Source organism: Gobio gobio (genome assembly GCF_949357685.1).
Source record: "Gobio gobio genome assembly, chromosome: 24".
In the NCBI taxonomy this organism is placed as follows: Eukaryota; Metazoa; Chordata; class Actinopteri; order Cypriniformes; family Gobionidae; genus Gobio; species Gobio gobio.
Genome location: NC_137120.1, coordinates 30,030,060 through 30,055,897, shown reverse-complemented (window position 1 = coordinate 30,055,897; position 25,838 = coordinate 30,030,060). Strand labels below are relative to the sequence as shown.

The 25,838-nt window shown below is 36.2% G+C and overlaps 1 protein-coding gene across 1 annotated transcript in view; it reads left to right on the top strand.

The window, feature by feature from the left end:
- LOC307121030 (adhesion G protein-coupled receptor D2) overlaps positions 1–25,838 on the top strand; it is a 92,852-nt gene that overhangs the window by 7,260 nt on the left and 59,754 nt on the right. The window contains exons 12-20 of the mRNA XM_079808416.1: positions 1,758–1,869; positions 2,062–2,117; positions 2,213–2,339; positions 5,190–5,293; positions 5,820–5,922; positions 6,497–6,650; positions 7,018–7,151; positions 7,887–7,996; positions 8,884–9,004. Coding sequence (XP_079664542.1) covers positions 1,758–1,869; positions 2,062–2,117; positions 2,213–2,339; positions 5,190–5,293; positions 5,820–5,922; positions 6,497–6,650; positions 7,018–7,151; positions 7,887–7,996; positions 8,884–9,004 — 1,021 coding nt within the window. The remainder of the gene's footprint in view (positions 1–1,757; positions 1,870–2,061; positions 2,118–2,212; positions 2,340–5,189; positions 5,294–5,819; positions 5,923–6,496; positions 6,651–7,017; positions 7,152–7,886; positions 7,997–8,883; positions 9,005–25,838) is intronic.

The following is a 25,838-nucleotide window of genomic DNA, read 5'->3' as shown; positions in this document are numbered from 1 at the left end:
CTCACCGATGTGAACTATGAGCCCAGTACTGACATTAAATCAGATTTTATATATATATATATATATATATATATATATATATATATATATATATATATATAAAAATTATCACTGCCAGGACAAATCCTAAAACAAATGTGCTTTTTCATTTATACAAATCTGTAAAATTAAATGTAAAAAGTTACTGAGTGTCCGATTTGAAAAGTGAACAACAAGGTAACACATTACTCATTATATAGAAGAAGTGGCAGGTCTATAGAGGGTATGCACTTGATGTCACCGTCGTCCGGAGTGACTGCGGTTACGCCCACTGAGTGGCAAAAAGACTGAGCAGCAGCAATGTGGCAGAAAACACACAAAACGGCTAAAATTGGAAAGAGCTTTGAGATTGACTGTACAAATAGATTTGATAAGAAATCTGAGGTATATTTTTAAAGACTGCCGAAAGCTAGAGAAAAGAGAAGCAAATGGATCGCTGCAATTCACAGAAACAACTGAACTCCAGGCAGCAAAACATGGATATGCAGTTATCATTTTGTCTCAATATGTTGAATTTGGGGGTAAAATCATACCCTATATATATTGCATTGTTATATATTGTATTGACAACTCATCAGTTAAATATTTACCATCATATATTCGGCATGATTTGATGCTTTTAAATAAGCACTGACAAAAACTATACAAGTTTTAGGGCTGGACGATATGAAACTATATAACAATGATATAAGTGATCACCCGGATTTAGACCTACCTATTTATACAAAGCGTTCACAGGCTAATTTGTTTCATGTATTTCCCCGGCGTTGAAATCAGGCTCATATAAATGTCAGGAAACACGATTCCTGGCTGCATGTCAATATCCATGGTTCACTGGATCTTTGGTAAGTTGTAAGGAACACTATATAGAGTTCAAACTTGAGTTTAAACTGATAATCATTTGTTTTACTCAAGTATTTGCAGTTTCCCCTATTAAATCCAATCATGCAGCAGCTCTTCTGCCAATCAGTCCGGCTGAGGGGACGTGTTCGGGCGGAAAGTGAAGTCAATGCATACTCTCTATTATTTTGCTTTCAGCCTAGACTTCAAGACTAGAATGATGCACAGATAATTTTTCAGTTTGGTTCTGTCCATTACTATGGTTATCACTGTCAATTGGATTCAATCACACATTTAAATTTGGTTTTCAATCCAGAAACTTTGCAATGTGTCGTTAGCAGCTATATTATATACAGAAATTGCGTAAAGATCACCATTATAATCACTGAAGCTGACGATTACAACGCAAGGTACACTCTTGTGAAAACTCCCGTTATAATCAATGAAGCTGTGCAATGAATCTTATTGACATCGTGTTCATACTTCGTTGGTTATAATGAAATGATTTGTGAGAGTGCAGAACTCGCGCTTAACACAAACTCTGGTGTTTTCAACTGTGTTGAGCAGATTCTGACTAACTTAAGCACCTCTGATTGGCCATTGTGTTAAAGCACTCAACAGATATATGTCTGTGATTGGCTAGAATGATCAATGCTGCAAAAACATGTTGTACATAGAAACCTTTGACGCTCAATACAGAGCGCTTGCACACTCAAGATAGTGTTTTAAAGCAGCCGGCTAGCAGCCGCTAATGATATATTTAATATTACATATTCAATTATCAAATAAATCTTTGGCGGACAAAGACTCATTTTAGCAGCCGCCAAAATATTTTCAATGCAGGAAAAAACCTGGCTATTCTGTTTCTTTATTTTTAGGCATCACACTGGTCAGCTAGCCACAGCAGTAATCTCAGCGACAGTGAGAGACGTGCTGAAGACAGAAAATGTTCCTGTCTCTGTCCAGTACACACTATCCTCTGGAATTATGGTAAAAAAAACACTCTTATTTGCTATTTTTAAAAGTTAATATCTTTGAATAACCTCTAACATAGGTTTAAGACAAAAGACAAAAACACAACAAAATTACTAAAACTTAAATTAAACTAAAAAATTTAACTATAACAGTATACTAGTTATACTAAAATATTAATGTTCTGACAGAGATTTTTTTTTCCTTTAGGCAGAGTATTCCAAACAAGTCACACCCGTCTGCGTCTTTTGGAATATCGAATTTATGTAAGTGAATGCAATCATCTTGCAAAACTACTAACTGGTGTTTTGTCATATTACAGTCTCTTGTTTGGGTCTGATATAGTGTCTCATGTCCAAAGGGCGGGTCATACAAGTGATTGGTCCAATAAAGGGTGCAGAGTGTTGCCTTCTCCTCCTGATGTCACATCCTGCTTTTGCAACCACACCACCAATTTTGCTGTCCTCATGAATTATTTGGAGCCGCCGGTATGTTTAGAATATGTGCTTTTGAACTGTAACAAAAATAATGTTGCAAACTTTTCATATTATATTTTATTATGGAAATCTATAAATAAATTGAAACGATTATATGTATATACTTACCTAGGTAACATATCTAATGTCTTAAAAAAAATTTCACCTTATATTTATTTTATTTTTAAGTTTTTATTTGAATGACCTAAAATTATTTTAATAGTTTTAGTTAACAATAGCAACACTGCTATGCAGAATTTTTTTATATATTATAATTATTGAAATACAATAATTGTTTAATCACATTATATACATTTTATTTTATTTATAAATAAATATTTATAGTAATGGAATTTTTGTAATGGAATACATAATTTGAATTATGTATGTACACCGATCAGGCATTAAATTGACCACTGACTTCATCACAGCACCTGTTAGTGGGTGGGATATATTAGGCAGCAAGTGAACATTTGATGTGTTAGAAGGAAAAATGGGCAAGTGTAAGGATTTGAGCGAGTTTGACAAGAGCAAAATTGTGATGGCTAGACGACTGGGTCAGAGCATCTCCAAAACTGCTGCTCTCGTGGGGTGTTCCCGGTCTGCAGTGGTCAATATCTATCAAAAGTGGTCCAAGAAAGGAACAATGGTGAACCGGCGACAGGGTCATGGGCGACCAAGGCTCATTGATGCACGTGGGAAGTGAAGGCTGACCCCTGTGGTCCGATCAAACAGACGAGCTACTGTAGCTCAAATTACTCAAGAAGTTAATGCTGGTTCTGATAGAAAGGTGTCAGAATACACAGTGTATCGCAGTTTGTTGCGTATGGGACTGCAAAGCCGCAGACCAGTCAGGGTGCCCATGCTGACTCCTGTCCACTGCCAAAAGTGCCAACAGTGGGCACGTGAGCTTCAGAACTGAACACGGAGCAATGGAAGAAGGTGGCCTGGTCTGATGAATCACATTTCACGTTACATCATGTGGATGGCCGGGTGCGTGTGCGTCGCTTACCTGAGGAACACATGGCACCAGGATGCACTATGGGAAGAAGGCAAGCCGGCAGAGGCAGTGTGATGCTTTGTGCAATGTTCTTCTGGGAAAACATGGGTCCTGCCCGCCATGTGGATGTAACTTTGACACGTACCACCTACCTAAGCATTGTTGCAGACCATGTACACCCTTTCATGAAAACTGTATTTTATGGTGGATGTGGCCTCTTTCAGCAGGATAATGACCACTGCCACAAAGCAAAAATGGTTCAGGAATGGTTTGAGGAGCACAACAACGATCTTGAGGTGTTGACTTGGCCTCCAAATTGCCCAGATATCAATCCAATCGAGCATCTGTGGGATGTGCTAAACAAACAAGTCCGATCCATGGAGGCCCCACCTCGCAGCTTACAGAACTTAAAGGATCTGCTGCTAATATCTTGGTGCCAGATACCAGTGATGCGCGGGTCAATGTATAAACAACCCGCACCCGACCGACGTTTTCAACTAACCCGCCCGCAACTCGGACCGCAAAAAAAAAGAAGAAAATATTGTACCCGACCCGCTTCCTGACCCGCATTTTTTAAAAGTAGTAAATGCTCATCGTAGCTCATTGGGCCATTGAGAAAATGTTTCAGGCCCTGGCGTGGTGCTCAGAGGTGCAGCGGCGAGAGCAGGCAGTTCTTGAGGCGGCCCATCATTTTCCATTTCAGCTCCAGATGCATATTATTGATGAACGCGATGTTTATGTTTCGACCCGGCTTGAAGAATTCATCAGCCCACATTTGGAAAACATTTGGAAAAGTGTGAAAGCCCTTAGGAGCGCAAACTGTTATTTTTCTGAATGCTGTATGATATAGCCTAGTGTTATGTAATACAGGCTTGATTTATTCATTTATTTCGTTTAATTTTCTTAACAATTAAGATGCTGCATGTGTTTATCCAGTCTAATCGAAGTGTGCGTCTCTCCCCCGACTTTCCCAACAAAAATCCCGCCCCCTCTCAGAAAATACATAAAACTGACTTTAAATGCGTTTAAAAGTAGCCTATTAAAATGGTACAATGGCATTGCTCAGTTCAACGTTTTGGGAAATCGGGCATTTTGTCCCGCGTCAGCATTTATTCAAAAGTTAATAACGCTCAACATTCAAAAGGTAAATAAGGATTTATTGACGATCCGACCGACCGTGACCCGAATATCATTAAAAATATTTTTGGATGACTCGTAACCGCGGGTAACCGCGGGTGGCCGCGGGCACCCGCTCATTTTGGATCAACCCGCGCATCACTGCCAGATACTACAGCACACCTTCAGGGGTCTAGTGGAGTCCATGCCTCGACGGGTCAGGGCTGTTTTGGCAGCAAAAGGGGGACCAACACAATATTAGGTCATAATGTTTTGCCTGTTCGGTGTATGCATGTGTAAAAATAAAGAATATAATATAAAATGTAAGACATATAGGCTAATGAATGCACATTTATATACATTTTATTTTATTTCTAAATAAAACATGTATAATAAATATGGTATAATAAAAAGCACACATACACACACTGATCCTATTTTCTGTTACACCGCAATCTGTCCAGTAGAGGTCACTGTTAGCTTACAAAAGCAAGTGCCTTAATAGTAACTTTTGTGATTTTGTATTCACAATTATGTGAGAAGTTCCTCTGTAGAACTTAGAATAAGGAGCAAATATGATCTCTCGTTGACATTTAGTGCCACTATATCATCATCCAATGCAATATGAGTCATCAACCCCTCATATATATATATGGTAGTTAACGCATACCTCCAGACAGTTCGATTGAGAGACAGAGTGTGAGGAATTCAAGATCGTTGTGTTTTGATGGGTCTTTTCCCTGCAGTGGAGTGCTAAAGAGGAGAGCATTTTGACGAAGCTGACGTTTATCGGATCCGGAGCCTCTCTCTGCGCACTGGTGGTGACCTTGATGCTGTTTACCGTGTTAGAGTAAGTGGTTTTCACGGATGCACTACCACGCCAACAGCATATTCCCATTCTATGATGTGCTCTGGCATCATTTGATTCACTATCTTATCTTTATGATGACTGACTTCTAGTGTTGAGTTCATAAAGGTCACGACATAGCATAACATTTGCTCAACTCTAAGCAGCATGCAGTCGCTCGCAATCACAGTTTGTGTGAGCTCACAGTCCTCGCGCTTGTCAATAGCGCTCAGTCGTGAGACTGAATACGTATTGAAAACCACTAATCGGCTAATTAGTGCTCCGTGCCAAATGAGCTCGAAGCTGAAGTTTTATGGTGACATTACAGGGGAGTTAATTAAAGGAAAGGGTCACACAAAGGGAGGTTAATCAGCGTAGTATCAGCCAAGCTGATTTCTTTAAGAGATTTATGGCCAACACACACACACACACGATCTGGATTACCAAGATAAATACCATTATGCCAGATTTTTTTATTTCTTAAACATTTGCCATTACATTTACAAAAACTATTTCTTTGTTTTAACAGCATCCCGAAATCAGATCGTACATCAGTCCACAAGAATCTTTTTGTGTCTCTGACTTGTGCTCAAATTGTCCTCCTGTGCAGTGGTTCTGCTGTTCATAATAAGGTATAAAGTTTTTCACACTTTTATTTGGTAGCACAACTTTTAAAACCATTGTTGGTTTTCAAAATCGATTTGTGTAGTAGAACTAAAATCAATAGTTCTGTCTCGACAATTTGATTATTTAGCTATGTAGCAGTGTTATTTTTGTATTATTTGTAGACTACTACAGTTATACACATTTATAGATTTTTTATTTCAGCTTTATTATAATGACAGAAAACAATTGTAATAGTTTTAGTTACAAATAGTTTAAAAAAAAAATAGTAATATAAATGTATGAATAATATAAAAGTAACTATCCCATGTGTTTTTACTATGTTTAAGATGGTCAACTTGCACAGTAAAATCACACACACACGTGGATTTTTTATATTTTTTATATATATTAGTGGGGTCATTATATCGAATTTTTAGTCTATTTCTAGATCAATTACAATATCATACCAGTAGTCTGACAGCGCCTTAAAACAACTTTAATGCCATATTTGGCATTGCGTAAACTGGCGTAGGGCCGTGTTTGTGTGGACGTTTGACCTTTTGACCCTTGACTGCCTGCTCTCTGACCTTTACCCCATAGGTGGCCTGCATGCTTGTGGCAGCTCTGATGCATTTGTTCTTCATGGCAGCGTTCAGCTGGATGCTGGTCGAGGGCCTGCTGCTCTGGAGCAAAGTAGTGAGCGTTAATTTGAGCGAGGACCGCCACATGAAATACTACTACCTGATTGGCTGGGGTAATAATGGCACTCCGCCCCCCAATCTCCTCTTCGATCTGTTGTGGATAGGCACAGTTATTGATTGGGTTCAAGAGTACAGGAATGCAGGTTTCCTGATGGCGTTGTACTTTATTGTTCCACTGAGTATTTCTATATTCTATTTGTTCTTTTTTTCTTAGACAAGGAATACTTCTATGTCTATAGTATACTATATACTATATACTAATAGCACAAGCATCATTTTCAAGCAACACATTTCATAAATAAAATCAAGTAGATATACCTATTAAAATGAAGACAAAAAGATGACACTTGGTTGAAAGTAAAGGTAAAATTGGATGTCCACTCAGACACCTGTAATATAGAAATGTCTGTCCTTTAACAGGTCTGCCCGTGCTGATCGTTACCATCACTCTGGCCTCTGCCTCTGGGAATTATTCAGCCGATGGCCACTGCTGGCTCAGTGTTCAGAACGGAGTCATATGGGGCTTTGCAGGCCCAGTCATCTTCATTATTATGGTGTGTCTCTGCTTCTATATATTTTTGTTAATATTTTATATAAATTAATATTAAAAACACACAAACATACATGCATACAGACATATATAATAACAATAACACATGGCATATATTTTTATGTATGGTATTTTTATATAATAATAATAAAACAATAACAAACATATATATAACCCGTTTTTATTTTATATATATATATATATATATAATTTTACAATGTTATATGTATAATTTTGCTTTATATGATATTTATTATAAATTGTAATGTTTATGCTGTTTTATATATATATATATATATATATATATATATATATATATATATAAAAATAAAAAATATATATAAGATATGTTCTTTTTATTATATATATATATATAGATATATACATACATGCATATTCACACACATTTATATATGCACATATTTATTATGTATCTTTATAATGTATTTATATTTTATATAATAATATTATACATTTTAATGTTTATACTGTTTATAATGTGTGTGTGTGTTTTTTATATATATATATATATATATATATATATATATATATATATATATATATATATATATATATATATATATATATATATATATAAAATAACAAGAATAAAATAAATATATTCTCACAGACATGCTTATTATAAATTACTAATATATATTAGTAATTTTTATGTATGTGCACTTATATATGCATATACTGAATATTTATTATAATATTAATATTACATGTGTTCCAGGTGAATATCATGATTCTGACCCGTGTGGTCCTGATCACCATCGGCACAGCCAAGAGAAGATCTTTGATGATGAACAACAGCCCGGAAGAGCAAGTCTCTGAGCAGATAAGGTAGGACATCTCTCTTCCTCTTGTATTCAGGTACGAGAAGGGGAAGGATTCTCATTAGCTCATTCTTCTGTGCTCTATTATATGTTTTTTTGTCTTATGGATCACCACATGGAGGCACCCTTTCACAGCTGTGCTCGTGATCGGTGGTCCTGTCTGCTTGTGGAGTCTGACTGATCCTCAGTCATGTTGGCTTTCTATTAAAATGATCTATTTACACATTACAGCCTCTTTCAACATCAAATGTTTTGTTTGTTTTTTGGTCCATTAATGGAACGATTTCGACTTTTTTTGCAAGGATCTCAAAGTAAACTTTCAGACCGCTCCGTCACCTGAGGAATCCGGTGTTATATTTTTAAAAACGGGTCTTTATTCTGATTCTCATGTTGGTTTATAGATTCAGCTTCTCCTTGAGACCATAAATAACCACAACGCAAATTAAGCTGCCACATGCACCCAGCATTTGGACGCGTCTGGACCTCCGGCATCAGTCGTTGAGGTGGGGCCCTCAGAAGGCCCCTGTGTGTAAAAAATATCAATGTGACTCTTGAAAGCCGTGGTCAAATACAGCGTTCTCCAAGGAAAATCAAACACACGCTTCCTCCGCTTGGCAGGACCCGCTCGGACAGCAGCTGGTTCGCTTTAGCGGTTACCTGAATAGGGAGGTAATTTTATACTAAACAGAATTAAAAGCGATTTAGCGTGGAAATTGTCACAATGTGAGAATAAGCAGCAGCTCCTGTTGTGCTGGGAATGACCCCCGAAATCTGTCTTCTCCAGTGTGTGTGTGTGTGTGTGTGTGACCATATGCATGCATGATATATAATAAAACAATGTGTTTTCCATATCAGATCTCCCTGTTCTGATTTTGCATGCTTTTTGTGTTTTAGAGCGGCAGTGAAAGCTGTGCTGGTTCTGTTGCCGATCCTGGGCCTGACCTGGCTCTGTGGGGTCCTGGTGCCGTTCTCCGTGGTTATCGCTTACGTCTTTAGCCTCCTGAACTCACTACAGGTAAGAGTGTTTCTCTCACTCATGCCCTCAACGCCAGTCAAATACATCTGAAGTCTGCGGCGTGTGAATGCCGTTGGATTGCGTTAGCGCTGAAGCCCACAGTGGTTTTAGCTGAGGTAAACAGTGGGGAGTGAAGAGATAATTACTGTTTAACATGGAGACGGCACAGACTGAGAGCATCTGTGTGCGTGTGTGTGACTGGAGTAGAATGAAGTTTTATTCAGACTTCTGGTAAACGCAGCCGTTTCTTTTGATACTTTATTCTCACCTTTTCTGCGTTTTTGTGTTCCATGAAAATCTGTAATGGTAGTTGCCGGCCAGGTTTTTCTGTGTTCCAGTGTTTCTCTTTTAGTAACTGTCAGAATCTGGGTGAAATTATTTTTGGCGGAAGACAAAGGATTCCAAACAGATCCGTTGTTACTTCCTTTTCCCGGTTAAATCACAGTGAAATTCTTCCTAAAGCTGCTTTATTACAGCCAAACTGCACTTTCTGGGAAATGTATTTGGTCATTTTCTTGATCATTTTATTTATTTTTAAGGGTGTGTGTGTGTATATATATAAGTTGTTATTTTAATATCAGTAGCACATTTTAGCTGTCACAAAATCAAGATATACAGAATATTCATCTACATCTGCATCATCTACAAGTCCATCTTTGTCTTTTCTCATTTTAAATATTCTGGACTAATATTCTAGTCTTCTGGAAAACATGTGTAGTATCTTTCACAAAGCAGTATGTTTTTATTTATAAATATATTTAATATCATTCTGCACATGGTTAACACTTCTGAGATCAACAAAAAAAATAATTAGAAATGTATATTAGTTTTGTCATTTTTATTTACTTTAAGATTTTTTAAAGTAATTGTATTATTATTTAAAATAATTTTCGAATAATTATTAAATATATATATATAATTTGAGTACCACATTGAAGGTGCAAAATCAAAATACACAGAATATTGCATTAATATAAATACAAAAATAAAATAAAAAATAAATTAATTTAATGTCTGTCTTTGTCTTTTCTCATTTTTAATATTCTGCTCTTTTTTTTGTTAAATGTTTTTGATGTTAAACATTTTTAATATCATTCTGTGCTTGATTAACCCTTGAAATCAAAACAATTTTTGTACTGCCATTAATCAAAATGATCTCACATTGGTACATTCGGTGTCAACAGCTTTGTTTGAGAGCGTTGAACAAAATATCGCAGTGTGATATTTCGATCAAAGAAAGAAAAGTGTGTCATTCTTTATGCGTTACAAGCCCGTGAATCCCGAATCCTGTGTTTGCGGTCTGTAGAGCTCCTTAATCAGTTGTTTCTGTAATAGAGCTGTATATATCACAAGAAAATCAATAGAGATTTAGCCTGACTCGCATCATTAAACCGCACTATAAATAGTTCATTTTCCCTACTAATTAAAAAATGTCTCAACACAGTGATAATTGATGTAGGCCTTTCTGAAACAAAGTCACAGTTTAGTTGGTTTACTTGTTTTCATTTTCTCAACTGTTTGTTTGTTTGTCACATCTAACGCCATAGGAGAAGTTTCACATTAAAAGGAAGTAAAACTCAATTTGAGATCCAACGAGAGTGTCTTTAGCTCTCCGCTGAGGCTCTGTAAGATACTAAACTTTTGTCTTTGAAGGTCCTACGGTAAAATTTGTCGTAGATGTGGATGTTGTTTTCCTTGGAAGTATTTATATTGTAATCAGAATTTACTTAATGCCTTAAATAGTATTTCCATATGGATTCATCTTTAAAGAATATGCTTTCTTATAGTATTTATGGATTTTTCCCAAGGTTTTGTCTTTTCAAAGTTTCAAAACTAAACCTTTGTTTACCTACTTCAAACATTGTATATTTATTACGTACAAACATACATGATGCAATGCAAATGTAAAAGATCCCAGGAAACTGCTATATCATCAAATAGCTTGATAGACAGATAGTATAAGTTTGATTTTACATGAATGTAGTAAGACTTGTTTTAGAATGTTGAATACGTTTAAAACAGAGATGTGTATTCTGACCTATAATTATTTTTGATGGGGAAAAACATTCAAAAGTTTGGGGTTGATATATTTCACAAAAGCTGTATAAACAAAAAAAGTGGAACAGTAATAATGTCAATGTTATTACAATCAAAAATGTATTCCTGAATTTTCATCATCATTACTGAGTCTTCAGTGTCACATGATCCTTCAGTTATCATTCTAATATGATGATTTGCTTTTACTCTCGTGCACTGACTCGTTCGCTAAGCTGAACAGCCAATCAGAGTTCTCTTTCTCATCGATGGCCCGACGCCGATTCAACATGCTGAATTGGCCCAAAAAATGAAACGCCGTCCAACTAGAGCCAACAGTGCAGAACACACCGAAAAAGCGAAGTCGCCCGACGCTTAAAGGGATAGTTTACCCAAAAATGAAAATGATCCCATGATTTACTCACCCTCAAGTCATCCTAGGTGTATATGACATTCTTCTTTCAGACGAATACAATCGGAGTTATATTGAAAAAACCTCCTGGCTAATCCAAGCATTATAATGACAGTCAATGGCAGTCCAAAATTTGAAGACCAAAAAAGTGCATCCATCCATTATAAACATACTCCACACGGCTCCATAAAGGCCTTCTGAAGCGAATCGATGGGTTTGTGTAAGAAAAACATCCATATTTAACACGTTATAAAGTAAAATATCTAGCTTCCGGCGGACCGCCTTCCGTATTCATCTTACGAAGAAAGTGTAACGCCTCTCGCTGTTCGAAATGCTTACGCTATCCCAACCTTTGTGCTAAGGAGAAAATCCAACGTGACTTTGAGGGTATCAAGCGAATCATGATTATGTGCTCAGGCTCTGGTGTTCTCAGCACCATCAAAATAAAGGTCTGTCGCGCCATCAAAATAAAAGTCACAACAAGAGCGGCTTACGACACTTCAGAGTTCCGACTGGCGGTGCGAATGGCTGGCCCTATGGGAACATTTAATTGTCGGGAACCGCCCTGTTGGCTAGTTCCTATAGCTACCCTGTGCAAAAGCCCCTTATATCACTACAGATTTTGGCTTCAAATCAGTCCAAACAGAAAATGAGTCAGAGATTTTTTTTGGGGGGGAGATGCAGAATCCACAGGAAATCACCGCAGGGCTTTGTGTGATCGTTTCACCGCTTGGATATTTTGCCAGCCTCTTCCTTTTCAAATGTGCAGGTGAAAATATAACTCCCATGTGTTAAAGACCAAACTGATTGAACTGTTTTCTCACTCTAAAATTCCACCCTTTGTTTTGCCCACGGCTCCTTTTTATCTGTGAAAGCGGCTCCGGTCTCTACAGCTGCGAACAATGACAATAAAACTGTGCGTTTTACTCAACTGCATTGTAAAGCCAACCTTGTTAGAAAACCCGACCACTCCAGCAGCAACGAAACAACAAACTTCATATGAAGTTTTATGAAGTTGACAATGCTTCCCTCGCTTCTGGACAATTCAAGTTTTTATGCCACATCATTTCTGTTTGTTTTGACGTGCGTTGAGAACGTACCGCCGCTGTATCCAGAGTGCTTGAGTCGTTCGATGCCATAGACCTTGTGTTTAAGTGCTTCGTATAGATGTTGTAAGCTCTTAAATACTTCGGTACGGCCCATGGTTTTAAAAGGAAGCAGAGACGGCGCACGCTCATATGAATGCAGACCGCATGGGGTGGTGAATGAAACATTCTACCATCTGAAGTTGCTTTGATTGAGGATATATTCATAATTTCATTGGCACGGTTGCTCTCTAAGAAACGCCCTTGAAAATTTGAAGAATATAACAGGCGCACTTTATCCAGAGAGTCCTAAATGGGCTTATGTGAAATTCCTGGTGTGAATTTTTTTTCTTCACCTCCCCTCCTTCCATGTTTCATTGTATTTTCAATAGGCAGCAATAACAACATAACTTAAGCCACAGGACTTTATTGTTAAATCAATAAAAGGAATAATGTTGACAAGCTCTTTTCATTGGATGCTCTTCCTGTTGTTTTGAGTGAGTGTAACATGACAATCATTCTTATTTATTTAGTGCTAAGTATGAAATGGCTTAATTTGCATATTTAGTTTTTTTTGTGTAGCAGTTATTCAGTCTTCTAGCTTTAATATAATTTTTTGGTATATTAGCTATAATAGAGCATCCCATATGAAGGACATAGAGACTTTTTCATTGAGCACCCCCTGATTTTCAGTAAAATGCATTTAAAGTGGATATTATTCTTAAGTGGGTTGGAATGCATTATGACGTTGAGTTTTTTTATCTGCCGTTTTTCCATAGAAATGTTAAATAACATTAGTGTATCGTTTCTACAACATATGGTACTGTGAACTCTTTAGATATTATTGTTTCTACGGTTGCCAGAATTGATGCATGTGTAAAATAATGTTAATAACTTGACATCATTAAATTGAGGTGTTCTTACTGGTGATCATTTGGGAATTTTAGAGGATGACACATAGTTTAGTGTATAACATTGCAACATTATCCCGTTCAGACGACTCCAAAACTCACTTATTAATTTTGTCTTATTTACAAACTCTTGAACCATAAATACCACCATGTGCTTCTCTATCAGGCTGGAAATAAATGGCTTTCGGTGAGGACGGAGTGGGGAGGGGGAAGTGGAGGTGCTTCATTTGGTCATAAATCGCACGACCCTCTGTCATCCAATCTCGGTGCAATGTCATTCAAAAACTCGGTGCTATCCATTACCGGTATATAATAGGCCCTCCACCATGCATTGTCCATAGAATTATACGCTCATAATTTCCCTCTATCAATAACTTTGAGGATAGAGAGTTTAAAGGGGGTTTGGGGTCACAAACTCGGGACAAGTTTTTGGGTGTTGCTGTAAGGTGAATCCTACAACCGAAGAATTCGATTTTTACTTAGTTAAGTAGCCTAATTATTTAGCAAAAAATATTATTACATTTTTTTTCTCTTGGTACTTTAAAAGTATTTTTTATGTAAGCATACAGTAAATGAAAAATTAAACTACAGACATTTTCCACAGTTTTTTCTTCTCCTAAAGGTTCACAACGCAAGACAAAATAGAAATTTTAATGTGAAATGAAACGCATTAGCATCCATGTTCAGACACCTCTTGAACTTTTTAACGAAGTGTTTTGGGAAATTATTTTGACATGGATGCAAGTTGAGGTCCACAGGGGGGCAACCTGGGCGAGCGCCACAAACCCCACACAAAGAGACGAGCGACTAATTTTAAAAACTCACTGTAACAAACAAAATCAGGACAGGAATCCCTCAGTCAAGACAGGTGTCCAGCTCGTCTCTCACTCCTTTTGGCCTCCATGGTCAGCCGGTCCCCAAACCCCTGGTCAGGGAAATGTTTTTCAAATGGAATTGTTTATGACGGAAAGAACTGAAAAATGTCTGTTAAAGATTCAGCCTGCTACTGATGATCACAAATATATCCTGTTGATTGAGTCTCAAAATGAAACAAGATATTAGATGCGTTAATAGCTGTGCCTTTTGCACAGTATCTCTGTCTGTCCGTCTGTCTGTCTGTATTTTTACTGTTTTGTTACATACATTTTTTGATGGATAATTACCCCTTAATTAAAAATACTTACAGTAAAAATAATTAGTTAATTTTAGTTACCCCTTTATTCCCCAAATATTACATATTGTTCCCTTATACCTACACATCCTTAATTTATAGTTAACACTAAATTCGTAAATTCGCTTTACTTGCGCCGTACTTTCCGGGCTGTAATCTAAAGCGTTACCAATGTTTCTATATATGGGCCATTGAGTGTGAGATTCGGCCCTACTGCATAAGAAAAAATGGCAGTTTGATGCTGGAATCTGGCCAAAAAGCAACAAATAATCGTTGTGAATAATGTGTTTCCTGTCGAGAGGAAAGGGAATTCCACAGCTCGCACGCACCACCAAAAGAGCCTGTCGCGTTTGGCACCCACCCGCATTTATTTGCTTTATAATTACCTGCCAGCTCTGTGTAGTAATAGTTTGTGTCATAGGAAAGCAAATCACTCGGCTACCCTGGCAGGAGATTGAGGATCACATGACCTGCTGGGAACGACCTCGCAACCCCTCTTACAACAACACGGCACCTCACATGTTTAACCTCTGGAGTCAGAAACCACTCCGACACCCAAATTACATTGAAAGAATGGCCACTTCATTTATCATTCCAGCTGATATAGCTTTATGAGATGGGCGGTTTGCAGGGATATCTTTTAAATCTGTTTTAATCTTAGTGCTGCGGACTGTTTGGTGAGCTTTGATGTATACTTTGCAGATAATTAACAAGAACTGGGTCAGTCTGGGCAAGAGAAAAGCTCTTCCTCTTTTTTCTGTAAAGACTGTCAAACGCTGATGCCAATTTACCAGTGAGCAAATTCGTTTTCTGCATGGAAATGAAATCCAAAATAAACACGGTATGTATTATTCATGGGTGTGCTCTTTTTAAATCATTATTTCATCTGAAAGAAATCCTAATTGTGAGGCATGCTTGTTGTTGACTAGAATCAAGCATTTTAATCGTTGGTTTGTCTTAAAATTTCACGGCTGAAGTCGTACATGCGCATTCTTTTAAAATAAATGACAAACCAAACAAAAATCTGTGTCAAGTTTTATTTATTGATACAAGAGGAATCCCAAATATATTTTGCCCAGTGTGAAATGATACATTTCAGCCCTTTTGCCCTTCCTGTGTGGCGGGACTGTCGTCATGTGACATTTCCCTAGCTGCCTGGCCCCTAACGATTGTTTACGAGGATATGTTGATTCGTATTAATCTGGTTCTTGTCGCCTCGGTGGGTTTTGTTAAGAGTTTTACCCACCCTAGGTGGGAAAAAGCACAGGGCCGCTGACAGCTCTGCTCTCGGGTGCAGAGTTGGGCTTTTTACACTGTGCAGATGTGGTCTCCTGCTTTGTTTTTCTAAGTAATTATCATCATTAAGTCAAAGCATGTGCCAATCATCTGCCTTTGAGTTGGGCTCAGTTCAGGCCGAAAACCACCTTAATGCTTGAAGTGCGTCAAAACTCTCAAGTCTCAACTGGACTCATTAGCACTTGAAAAAAAGGCAAGTGGTTGAGTTCGGTTCGCTGGCAGTTTCAAATTTTATGCTAGTCAATTTTAAGGCTTTTCACCTCTTGCTCAAACATACCAAAAACACCCCAGTTTAAGTTTATGTAGGGGTCAATGATGAAAGAAGGGATGAGATTGAGATGAAAAAGAGAAATCAAGTTTTGTTTTTGTTTTTAAATCAAAATGCAAGTGCCAAGTTTGTAATATTTTTTTTGTTTGTTTTTTTTATTACATTTTTTATTGTGGTGTAATAATTTTTCAATCCCCAAAAAATATTTTTTTTTGGATTAAGCAGAATTTTTTTTTCATACACTTTTCAAATTTTTTTCAAGAAATTCTAAAATTTTTATGAATGTCATGAAGCTTTCTTAAAGGTTATTTTGCTTGACCCAAATAACCCTAAGTTTTTCATTAAAATGACCTTGACACAGTCATGAGGGTCTACAGAGATTGTCTCTGTAATATAATTTCCTGTTTTATGGTTTTTATTTTCACGTGACAATAAAATGGCTTTCTGCATGTTGGTTACACCACACTGACTTTGAGCAGAAAATTCAGCAGAAAATTATTGTTATTATATTAAAAGTAGCTTAAAAATATAACTGCATAGTTTGAAAATAAATTATACTAAAAGATTATGCTAAACCACTTTTTTTTTTAAAGAATTCTAACCTTTAAAATGTATTTTGTATTTATTTTATTTGTTTTATTTTGATTTGGGATTTTGTTTTGATTTGTTGTTTTGTTTTATTTGGAGTTTTGTTTGGTTTTGTTGTGTTTTGTTGCTTTTGTATTTATGTTTTGTTTATTTTATTTGTTTTATTTTGATTTGGGATTTTGTTTTGATTTGTTGTTCTGTTTTATTTGGAGTTTTGTTTGGTTTTGTTGTGTTTTGTTGTTTTTGTATTTATGTTTTGTTTTGTTCATTTTATTTTATTTGTTTTCTTTTGATTTGGGATTTTGTTTTTAGGTTTTATTTTGGGTTTTGATGTTTTGTTTTGGGGTTTTGTTTTGGTGTGTTTAGTGCATTGTCTGTATATTTATACTATGTAGACTTAAAAAAAATTAAGTCCCACAAAATTATAAAATAAGTTATTTCCGATATTGAAAATATGATCATTATAGATGTATTCACATGATTATAAATAAATTGCATTTTTAAAAGTATTTTTAGATCATTTTATAGATTCAGACCAAAAAGAAGAAAATGTAAATATTATAAATGGAATAGTATAATATTCTTGTAGGAAGGATGTTTAGCTAAAATGATCATACAGTGCGAAGACTATTTCACACAACGGCGAAGAGACAAAGTGTAAAAACACAGACTCTGAAATAGACAAAGAGACTGGAAAACGAAGACGAATGAAGTGCTCATGTCGATGAACTACCATTCGTTTTCACTTAGGACTGCCGTGAGCCGTGGTCAACCCTAAACGCATGTGACGTTCGCGCCGAGTTATAAGGATTGATGCTCTTGGTGTAAAGTGTCTTAACCGCATGTGGCACGACTCGGGCACATGCCATTAACCCCCAGCCCACTCAAATCTGAAGAAGAAAACAAGACGACTCCCAGACACCACCTTTCCAAACAGTCTCTCTACTTAAGATGTGTTTTTTTATTGTGCAAGAGTCTTGATTTTCTTTTAAATCAAAACATTATTGCTGTTGTTTGAAAAAAAACAAAAAAAAAACCTGCAATAATATTTATCTTAAAATAACCTTATTTACAGTACATCAAATCATGCCTGTGATTGCAGGTGCGTGATATTGGACACAGAACTGAGCGACAGCGTTTTTAAACAGTAGATTTTCTGCTTGCGCCGGAGAGTTCTGGGTCCGAGCAGATTCCCAGTCCCAGCTGTTCCGTCTTAGTTGTTTGAAGCCTGACATTTTTCTTGCTTTCAGTGGAAAGTATGTAATTAGAATTTGCCTGAGATTGGCAGGGCGGTCTCATGCGTTCTGACAGCGGGGGCACTCAGAAATGTCTTTTGGATGCCTAAGTATTTTTAATTAAACAGTTTTTGGCACACGGGGCCTCCTTTTCTCCCCAAGTTCAAAGAGTGTGGCTTGACCCATGTGTTAAGAGTTTGTATCAATTTTCTGCAAGGATGTTTGACTTGGCCCTTCGAAGCATGCAATGTGAAATTGTCTTGTTTAAAAGTGAATTTGTTTACAATTCACTCTCTCTCTCTCCATCTACTCTCACACATGTGTGCCATGATGTGGTGTGTAGTTACTTTGGTTTCTTAGTGTCCAGCCTTTTCTTTCTCTCTTTTTTTTCCGAATGCATAAAACAAATGTCAATATTTGATGTTAAATTAGAACTTTTGCAAGAACTTTTTGTAGAAGATTAGGCCGTTTATAATTTTATAATTAAATTTAATTGACATAATTATACATACTTCACTATTTTATTCAAATCATTATAAGTTGTACAATTATTATACATTATTATTTATAAAAAAAAAATCTTTATTCTTGATCTAACTTTGTGACATCATTAAACTTTTAAACTTTTAACACTATTAAATACAACAAAAAAATGAGAAAACATTCTGAAATGCTGTACATAGCTCAATATCTCAATATATTTTGTTTGTTTAAACTGGTTCCTGATAATTGAGTGAATCAATTCAGTAAAATTAACTGATCTTGTCAATATTCAAATACGACAAACACTTTCTAGGACGGCTCATTCATAAAGCTGTCTATGCAATTCAACGAGATTTTTCGTTTCTTTTGTCCATTACAGGTTTGAAATTCCTCCATTATATGGGCAGCGTAGAGAATAAGGAACACAAAATAGCTTGCCATTTGATGATTTGCTTAGAAAACGTATCTCTGAAATGGCATAATACCATATTTTCTTTACACATTTTTTCTATTATATTTTTACACCATGCACAAGACTGTTCTCTTGTGATGACTAACCTTCAGATGCATCTGAAGATCCATTTAGTGCATTAAACCTGTCGTTCGACTTTGTAAAAGACATGGGAAGGCGCAGAAATATGGATGTTATAATGATCCCGATTGTTATTTTGTTTCTGCGTCCAATTTGAGAGCAGAGAGGGTGTTTCTGCTGTATACACGGTTGCGCTCTGCGATAGCAGGGAACATCTGTTTTGCGCTTGTTGTTCCTCTTGGCTGCTTCTCAATTGGATTTCCTCAAGCAGGTCCAAGAGCTGTCACCTCTGCCAGGCTCTGTTAGCTATCACCGCCGGACCCTATATTAAGAAGGGCTTTCAGGGCTAAGTTAATAACTCTCCCCGCCTCCCCTGACTGCCTCGCACTGCCTCTGCCGCTCTCTACCTCGTCTGTTCGCTGCTAGGTGGCCTGTGGGTATCCTTCCAACGCGCTCTTTCTCATTTTCAGCTCCTCCCTGCCTCAAGAGGGCCTTATGTACACTCAATCTGCCTCGCTACATTTCTCTCTCTCTCTCCCCTTCACTCACATTTTGGAAAAAGGTGTGACAACATTAGCGAAATTTCGGCAGAAAATCCTTGGCAAAAAGTCCATTGTCTGTTATCAATAATCACTTTCAGACCAAGCAGCTTTCTCTTGGTCAACGTGGCGAGTCTACGTGACCAACTTAAACCCGTTTTTTCCCAATTGTGTGGATTAATGAAATGACTTAGGGCCCTATGATTTCCGTGATTCACAAAATGCGGTCAGAATCCAGTCATAAAATTTTTATTTATTGTATAAAGCGGAATTTTGCGGAATTTGTCGCATTTTTTATGAATAAATAAAACGCAGGTCCGTAAATGCATGAACTTCATCTCCAGAGTCGATTTGAGAGTCACTTCAAGAGCATTTTACCGTTTTATTTGAGAAAAACTATCCCCATTTTATAAACGCACAGAAACTTAAAGGTGTTCACAGCAAAACGTCAAAAAATAAAAGTGTGGTTTAACTTGAAGAAATTGTGACAGATATATATCAGTGCTGTACAGTAGAATTGAGCTATATCTCAATGTAATAATATCAATAATAATAATACATTATTAAAACATTTTTTTAAGGAATAATCACAATTTTTCTTCCATGTTTTAGTCTTAACAGTTAAGCTTTGTTGTGCAGCACTTTGTCTGACAAAAAAGTTAATTTCAAGATTAAAAGGTAAATGAAATAAACATTCATAGAATTGTTTTTAATAAATTGTTGTTTTTATGAATTCAATTACTTAGACATGCTTTTTGATTACTAAAATTCAATTTAACCATTAAAATGTAGTCCAAAAAAATGTATGCGGAATAAAAACGGAATCCAGAAAATTTTTAACTGTAAATGTTGGTTTGTGCTGTAGACATGATTGATACTTCGAATCACTATTACTTTTATATGCAATCAGACTTTTCACCTGGTGGATGAAAGAATGGTGGAAAAAAATTACACATTGCAATGTGGAAAAAGTGGAATCATAAAAATGGAATTAACTGATGGAATGATTATAATCAAATGATTAAGTTTGTTATGATTAAAATTAAAATTAAGTTAAAGGTTTAAGTTATGGTGAAAATGTCAGGAAATGTTTATTTCATTATCCCAATTTTAGGAATTTATTTGATCAAATTAAACATTTAAATAATTGAATTTATAACCATATGCAATAAATAAATCAATTGGGGTTGTGTATAGAATACTATGGTTCATGACTCAATTTTGAAGAACCCTTTATGCCAAAAAGGTTCTATATGCATAAAACCTTCATGTTTACAGAGTTTTGTTTTCTTTTTCTAGCGACAGAATATGTTTACAAGCTGTTTAATTCATAAAAATTTATTAAAACTAAATGAATTAAAACTAAATCCATAAAATGATCTCATGATGGGAATCCCTAAAAGGTTCTATACTGTATATGAAGTGCCTGACAGAACTCTTAAAGGTTCTATATAGAATTTTTTCTTCCTAGAGCTAGTAAAGATGCGGTCACATTAATCGTTGTTTGACGGAGTAGAATCCAGTCCAATAGGAACCCACCTATAAACTACCAGAAGATTTCCTCACGCAACAGTTTCAAGTTTGTCACACGGATTTGCATTTTTGTCAGACTTTTTTGCCTACAAAATTTGACCGCATTTATTAAAAACAAATCAGAAGACTCTAAAAACCACATGGCAACACCCTGACAACCAGAGATGCACCAATTCCAGACAAAAATGGTTTATTGCATGTCCTCTATTGACTCTCCCTGTTCGTATCTATGCAGTAGTGTTACGATTTTTAAACATTTGATTAATTTTTTCTTTTGATAACCTGGCAAACCTAGCACTGGCAAACAATATAATTTTATTCGACCTTTTCGCACTCTCTTTCAGAACCCGCTTGCCCCGTCCTGCCTCGTTCCAGGACCTTTCTGGACTTTCAGAGCTGACTGGCAGTGCGTTAGTTTTCTTTACTTCAACTGCGGGGCAGACCACCCTGTGCTGGCATATGAAATAAGTTTGGCTGTGTGTTGATAGATTGGATAAAATAATTTTGTCATTGACTGGTATAATTTTAAAGCGCAAGTTTTACAAATTCTAACCCGCTATTTAATATGTCAAAATGTCCAGGGGTGAAATCAAATCCGCCGAAGTACAAGTTCACATTGTCTTTATTTGGCACTGTAACTTTAATGGCTGTTACATACGGAAAGCTGATTATAGACCTACATCGTGCCTAATGTCCAAAGCACTAGACGCCAACTTTAGAAACATCAGTGCAGACATTTTTATCAATGAAAAAATCATTATTCATTGATAATCTTCCCTTCTGCTGTAGCTCTCAAATCTAATTTTCTTTACGAGGGTCTTTATACACAATCATAAGGGCTAACATTTGTAAGTTGACATGATTTTCAACCTTTCGCTCACGTTCTCATAAAGGAAAACCACCACGCTCAGGGTTTCACAGCTGGGCCTGGTTTTGAACCCTCTCTGACATTCCCACCACACAGCTGAACACGTCTCCGAATTTGATCCGGTTTGTAGGTTCTGCAGTACATCAGCGTCAAAACCCAAAGCTGACATTTGGCCCTTTTTTAAAAGACTGCTGGCACTTAAAGTAAACGTTGTGTATACAACTTAATTAAACTGTTTTTCTGGGGGGCGTCAGAGACATTAGTAGGTCTCTTAAAAAAGCGTGAAAACCGTCTTTTTCTCTCGCGCTCTGATTTCTTTTCTTCCAGAGCTTTTCTGTCTCCTATTTCTGTAATTATTGCCACATGCAGGAGTTTCTGCCTGACACAAACAGAGAAAGCCTGGATCCTTTGACTCTACCCAGATTGATACGTCAACTTTAGTTTGACAAGAAGAGACGTTTCTTTGGGTTTGCTGTGTGTAATCCTACCAAGATTAAAGTCAGAATGGGTGTCCAGAACATTTGATATTCCATTAGCTACAGAATAGTCATTCTTTATTTGTTGAAGCACGACATTAGCGATGCACGTTTGCTGACCTTGGAAAGAATTTACTAAAATGTTATCAGCTGCCATCACAATTATGCGCACCATGAGGTTGCACTTTATGTAGATAGATAGATAGATAGATAGATAGATAGATAGATAGATAGATAGATAGATAGATAGATAGATAGATAGATAGATAGATAGATAGATAGATAGATAGATAGATAGATAGATACGTACATAATTTTTTTTGCTTTTATATATAATTATTGTGTAAACCAAGTGTTTATAGATTGTAATAAATTATTTGTGATTAATAAAGCATTAATTTTCACAACTTTTCACTATATATATATATATATATATATATATATATATAATTATATAAATATTTAAATTATATGTACACATAAGTGTGTACAGTGAATTAATGCAATCATTATTGTATAATATATTAATTTATTTACGTTCTTGTACATTTTTGTTATAATTATTATATGCCATATAAATTATTTCATGATTAATAAATTAATTTACTTTTCACAAATAATTATTATACTTTATATAGTGATTAAAGAATTAATTTCACTGTATGCACACTTATACTTTTTTTTTTTTTTTTTTTTATGTATAAAACATACAAGGTAACACTTTACAATAAGGTTTCATTAGTTAACATTCTACAGTGTTTATTAATCTTACTTCATGAATTCATTTCAATGTTTTTCTAATACATTATTAAAATCAAAAGTTGTATTTATTAACATAGACAATGCACTGTGAACTAACATGAACAAACAATGAACGACTGTATTTTTATTAACAAAGATGAATAAATACTGTACCAAATGCATTGCTCCATGTTAGTTAATACATTAATTAATGTTAACAAATGAGACCTTATTGTAAAGTGTTACCACATATAAATGATAATTTATATACCATTTCTGATTCTGTTGTAATGGCTGCTTACACACACATAAGAGTCCTTTCAGCCAAAGCAGATGTTGACAGTCATCTGGTTTGCTGGTGTAATTGTGCGTTTCTATGCATGTGTGTCGCACCAAGTGAGCAAGCCTCTGTTTAAGATTGCCCTGAACGTAACCCCAACCTAGCCTTCAACTCCTTCGTAAAATCACCAGCAAACCACACACACACACACACACACACACACACACACCTGATACCCCTCATGTCGTCATCAAAGTCACCCGCGCTATTCTCTAAATTGAGAAATTGGTTCCAACCCTGAACAGCAAAGGGCTGGTCCTGCTCAAACGATTCTCATTTCGTAAAAGTGTTTTCCATGGATAAATTAGTCGGCTAGATAGATACTGTTTCCTTTCATTACTGCTTACTAAAATCAGATGCTGTGGACATTGTTCAATGCTTTTTGATGTCACTCCATCCTTCCATCCGGTCAGCTCCATTTGTTCCTCATGTAGTCACCCAGCATTATATATTTATTTATATATATATAACAGCTCAGAGATGGAGAGCTGCCCCATTCTTTCTGCCCATACACTGTGTCCCTTTAATCATAGTTTTCATTTCAGTACATTGAAATTTCCCTTACCAAGGACAACGTCATAAATAAAGACAAAAAAGGGTTTTGCGGAGAATTTTTTTTTACCTGCTCGCTCCCTAACTTTTTGTGCATTAGGGGACTGGATAAAAAAGACGAGGTGGTCATCTGTGAAAATTTATAATCATTTATTATGCGGCAGCTGGCGAGGCGAAGTAAGTAAAAGCGTGAAGGCAGACATCCATAAAAGGGGATGTGAAGCCCCTAAATGAAAAGCAAAGTGAATTTCTGTATCTTGTCACAGGTAATGAGGAGCAAGGGCCTTTCTTCTCCTAGGAGTACAGTGCGTTCGCTCTCGCACACAATTCTGAGAAGGATTTATCTGCATTTGACAGAATGGTACAGGGAAGAGTGACCTCAACAAAAAAAAATGTTTCAGCTCCTTTTTTTGTGAAAGTGCATTTTTAGATTGTGTTATTGATTCCATTTGTATCTCCTACCACTCGAATGAGCATGTCCTGATTATTCGAATGAAATCACACTTCCGAATGCATTGCGTTCTCTGGGGTGCCGCGTGTTTTTTGGAACACAACATTCACTAGTTTTAAACAACGGAATTGTTTCCTAATTAGTTTCGTTAGGAGATAATTTATGCTTTTTGTTTGATGTATAGCAATACAATCCCTTTGCATACATTTCCACCATTTTAGAGCCGAGTTCAAAAGAAATGCGTTTTTTTATTATTTCCCCCCGAAACCCAAAACAATACAATGCATTTAAATGTGCTCCATTTTTCCGTGTTTGTTTTTAGCTCGACATTAATGAATTAACTTTTTAAGCAATCCATCGTTATTGTTTTGGTGCCATTTTATTTTTAACTCAATTATATTCTAATTGATCATTTTTCATAATATGCAAGGGATGTTTTTCCCACTTTGTTCAGAACACAATGAATGATTAAACACAAATAAGGCCCATGATCAAAAACATGATAATTCATTTGCAATACTAAATAGGAAATTGACAGTCTAATGCAAAACAATGGGATGCATGCCGCATTGTCTTTTACCCCCCGCTATCACTGGGTATTGATTCCTTAGAGGAGTCATGGGTACTGTAGTGCAGTATTAGATTCCACATGATTAGAAAGGGAATACTTGGGATTAAAAAGTTTAAAGCCGGATTTAACTTTTAAACAATGTTAAAAATGTTTTACTTTAAAACATAATTGACCAGCTTCACACCTTCATTTATTTATATTGTAAACAGAAGTTAATTATTATTATAATTATTGTTGTCGTTGATGACCACCTTCTATACTCAAAATATTTGTTATGTTCTATCACTGTTTGTTTACGTTGCGTAGTTCAGGGGTTTTCAAACTGGGGTCCAGGGACCCCCAGGGGTCCTCCAGAAGGTGCTAAAATTTCAGAGAATAAAAAGGCAAAGCAAAAATGGATTAAGTCTACTCTAACTTTTCATTTCTAAATGGTTTTCTCCTTACTTGCCTTATTCATACTTTCCAGAATTGTATATGTTTTCTAGTGAGTTTTTCTCACTATAGTCCCCTTTATCTTGTTCACTGGGGTTGTAAGGCAGTATTCTTAGCACAGTACATACGCTGCGTGGTTTCAGCGCCGACAGCGGACACGCCCCCAGTGTTTGAGAGCAGAGAATGCTGCTTATTTTTTCACGTTTTTGATACGCCATTTTATTTACTTGGTGGATTTTTTTTTTATGATTCAAATTTGGCTGGGTGGTTAATAACAAATTTGTCTGTGGTGTGACAAACTCTGAACACATATTTA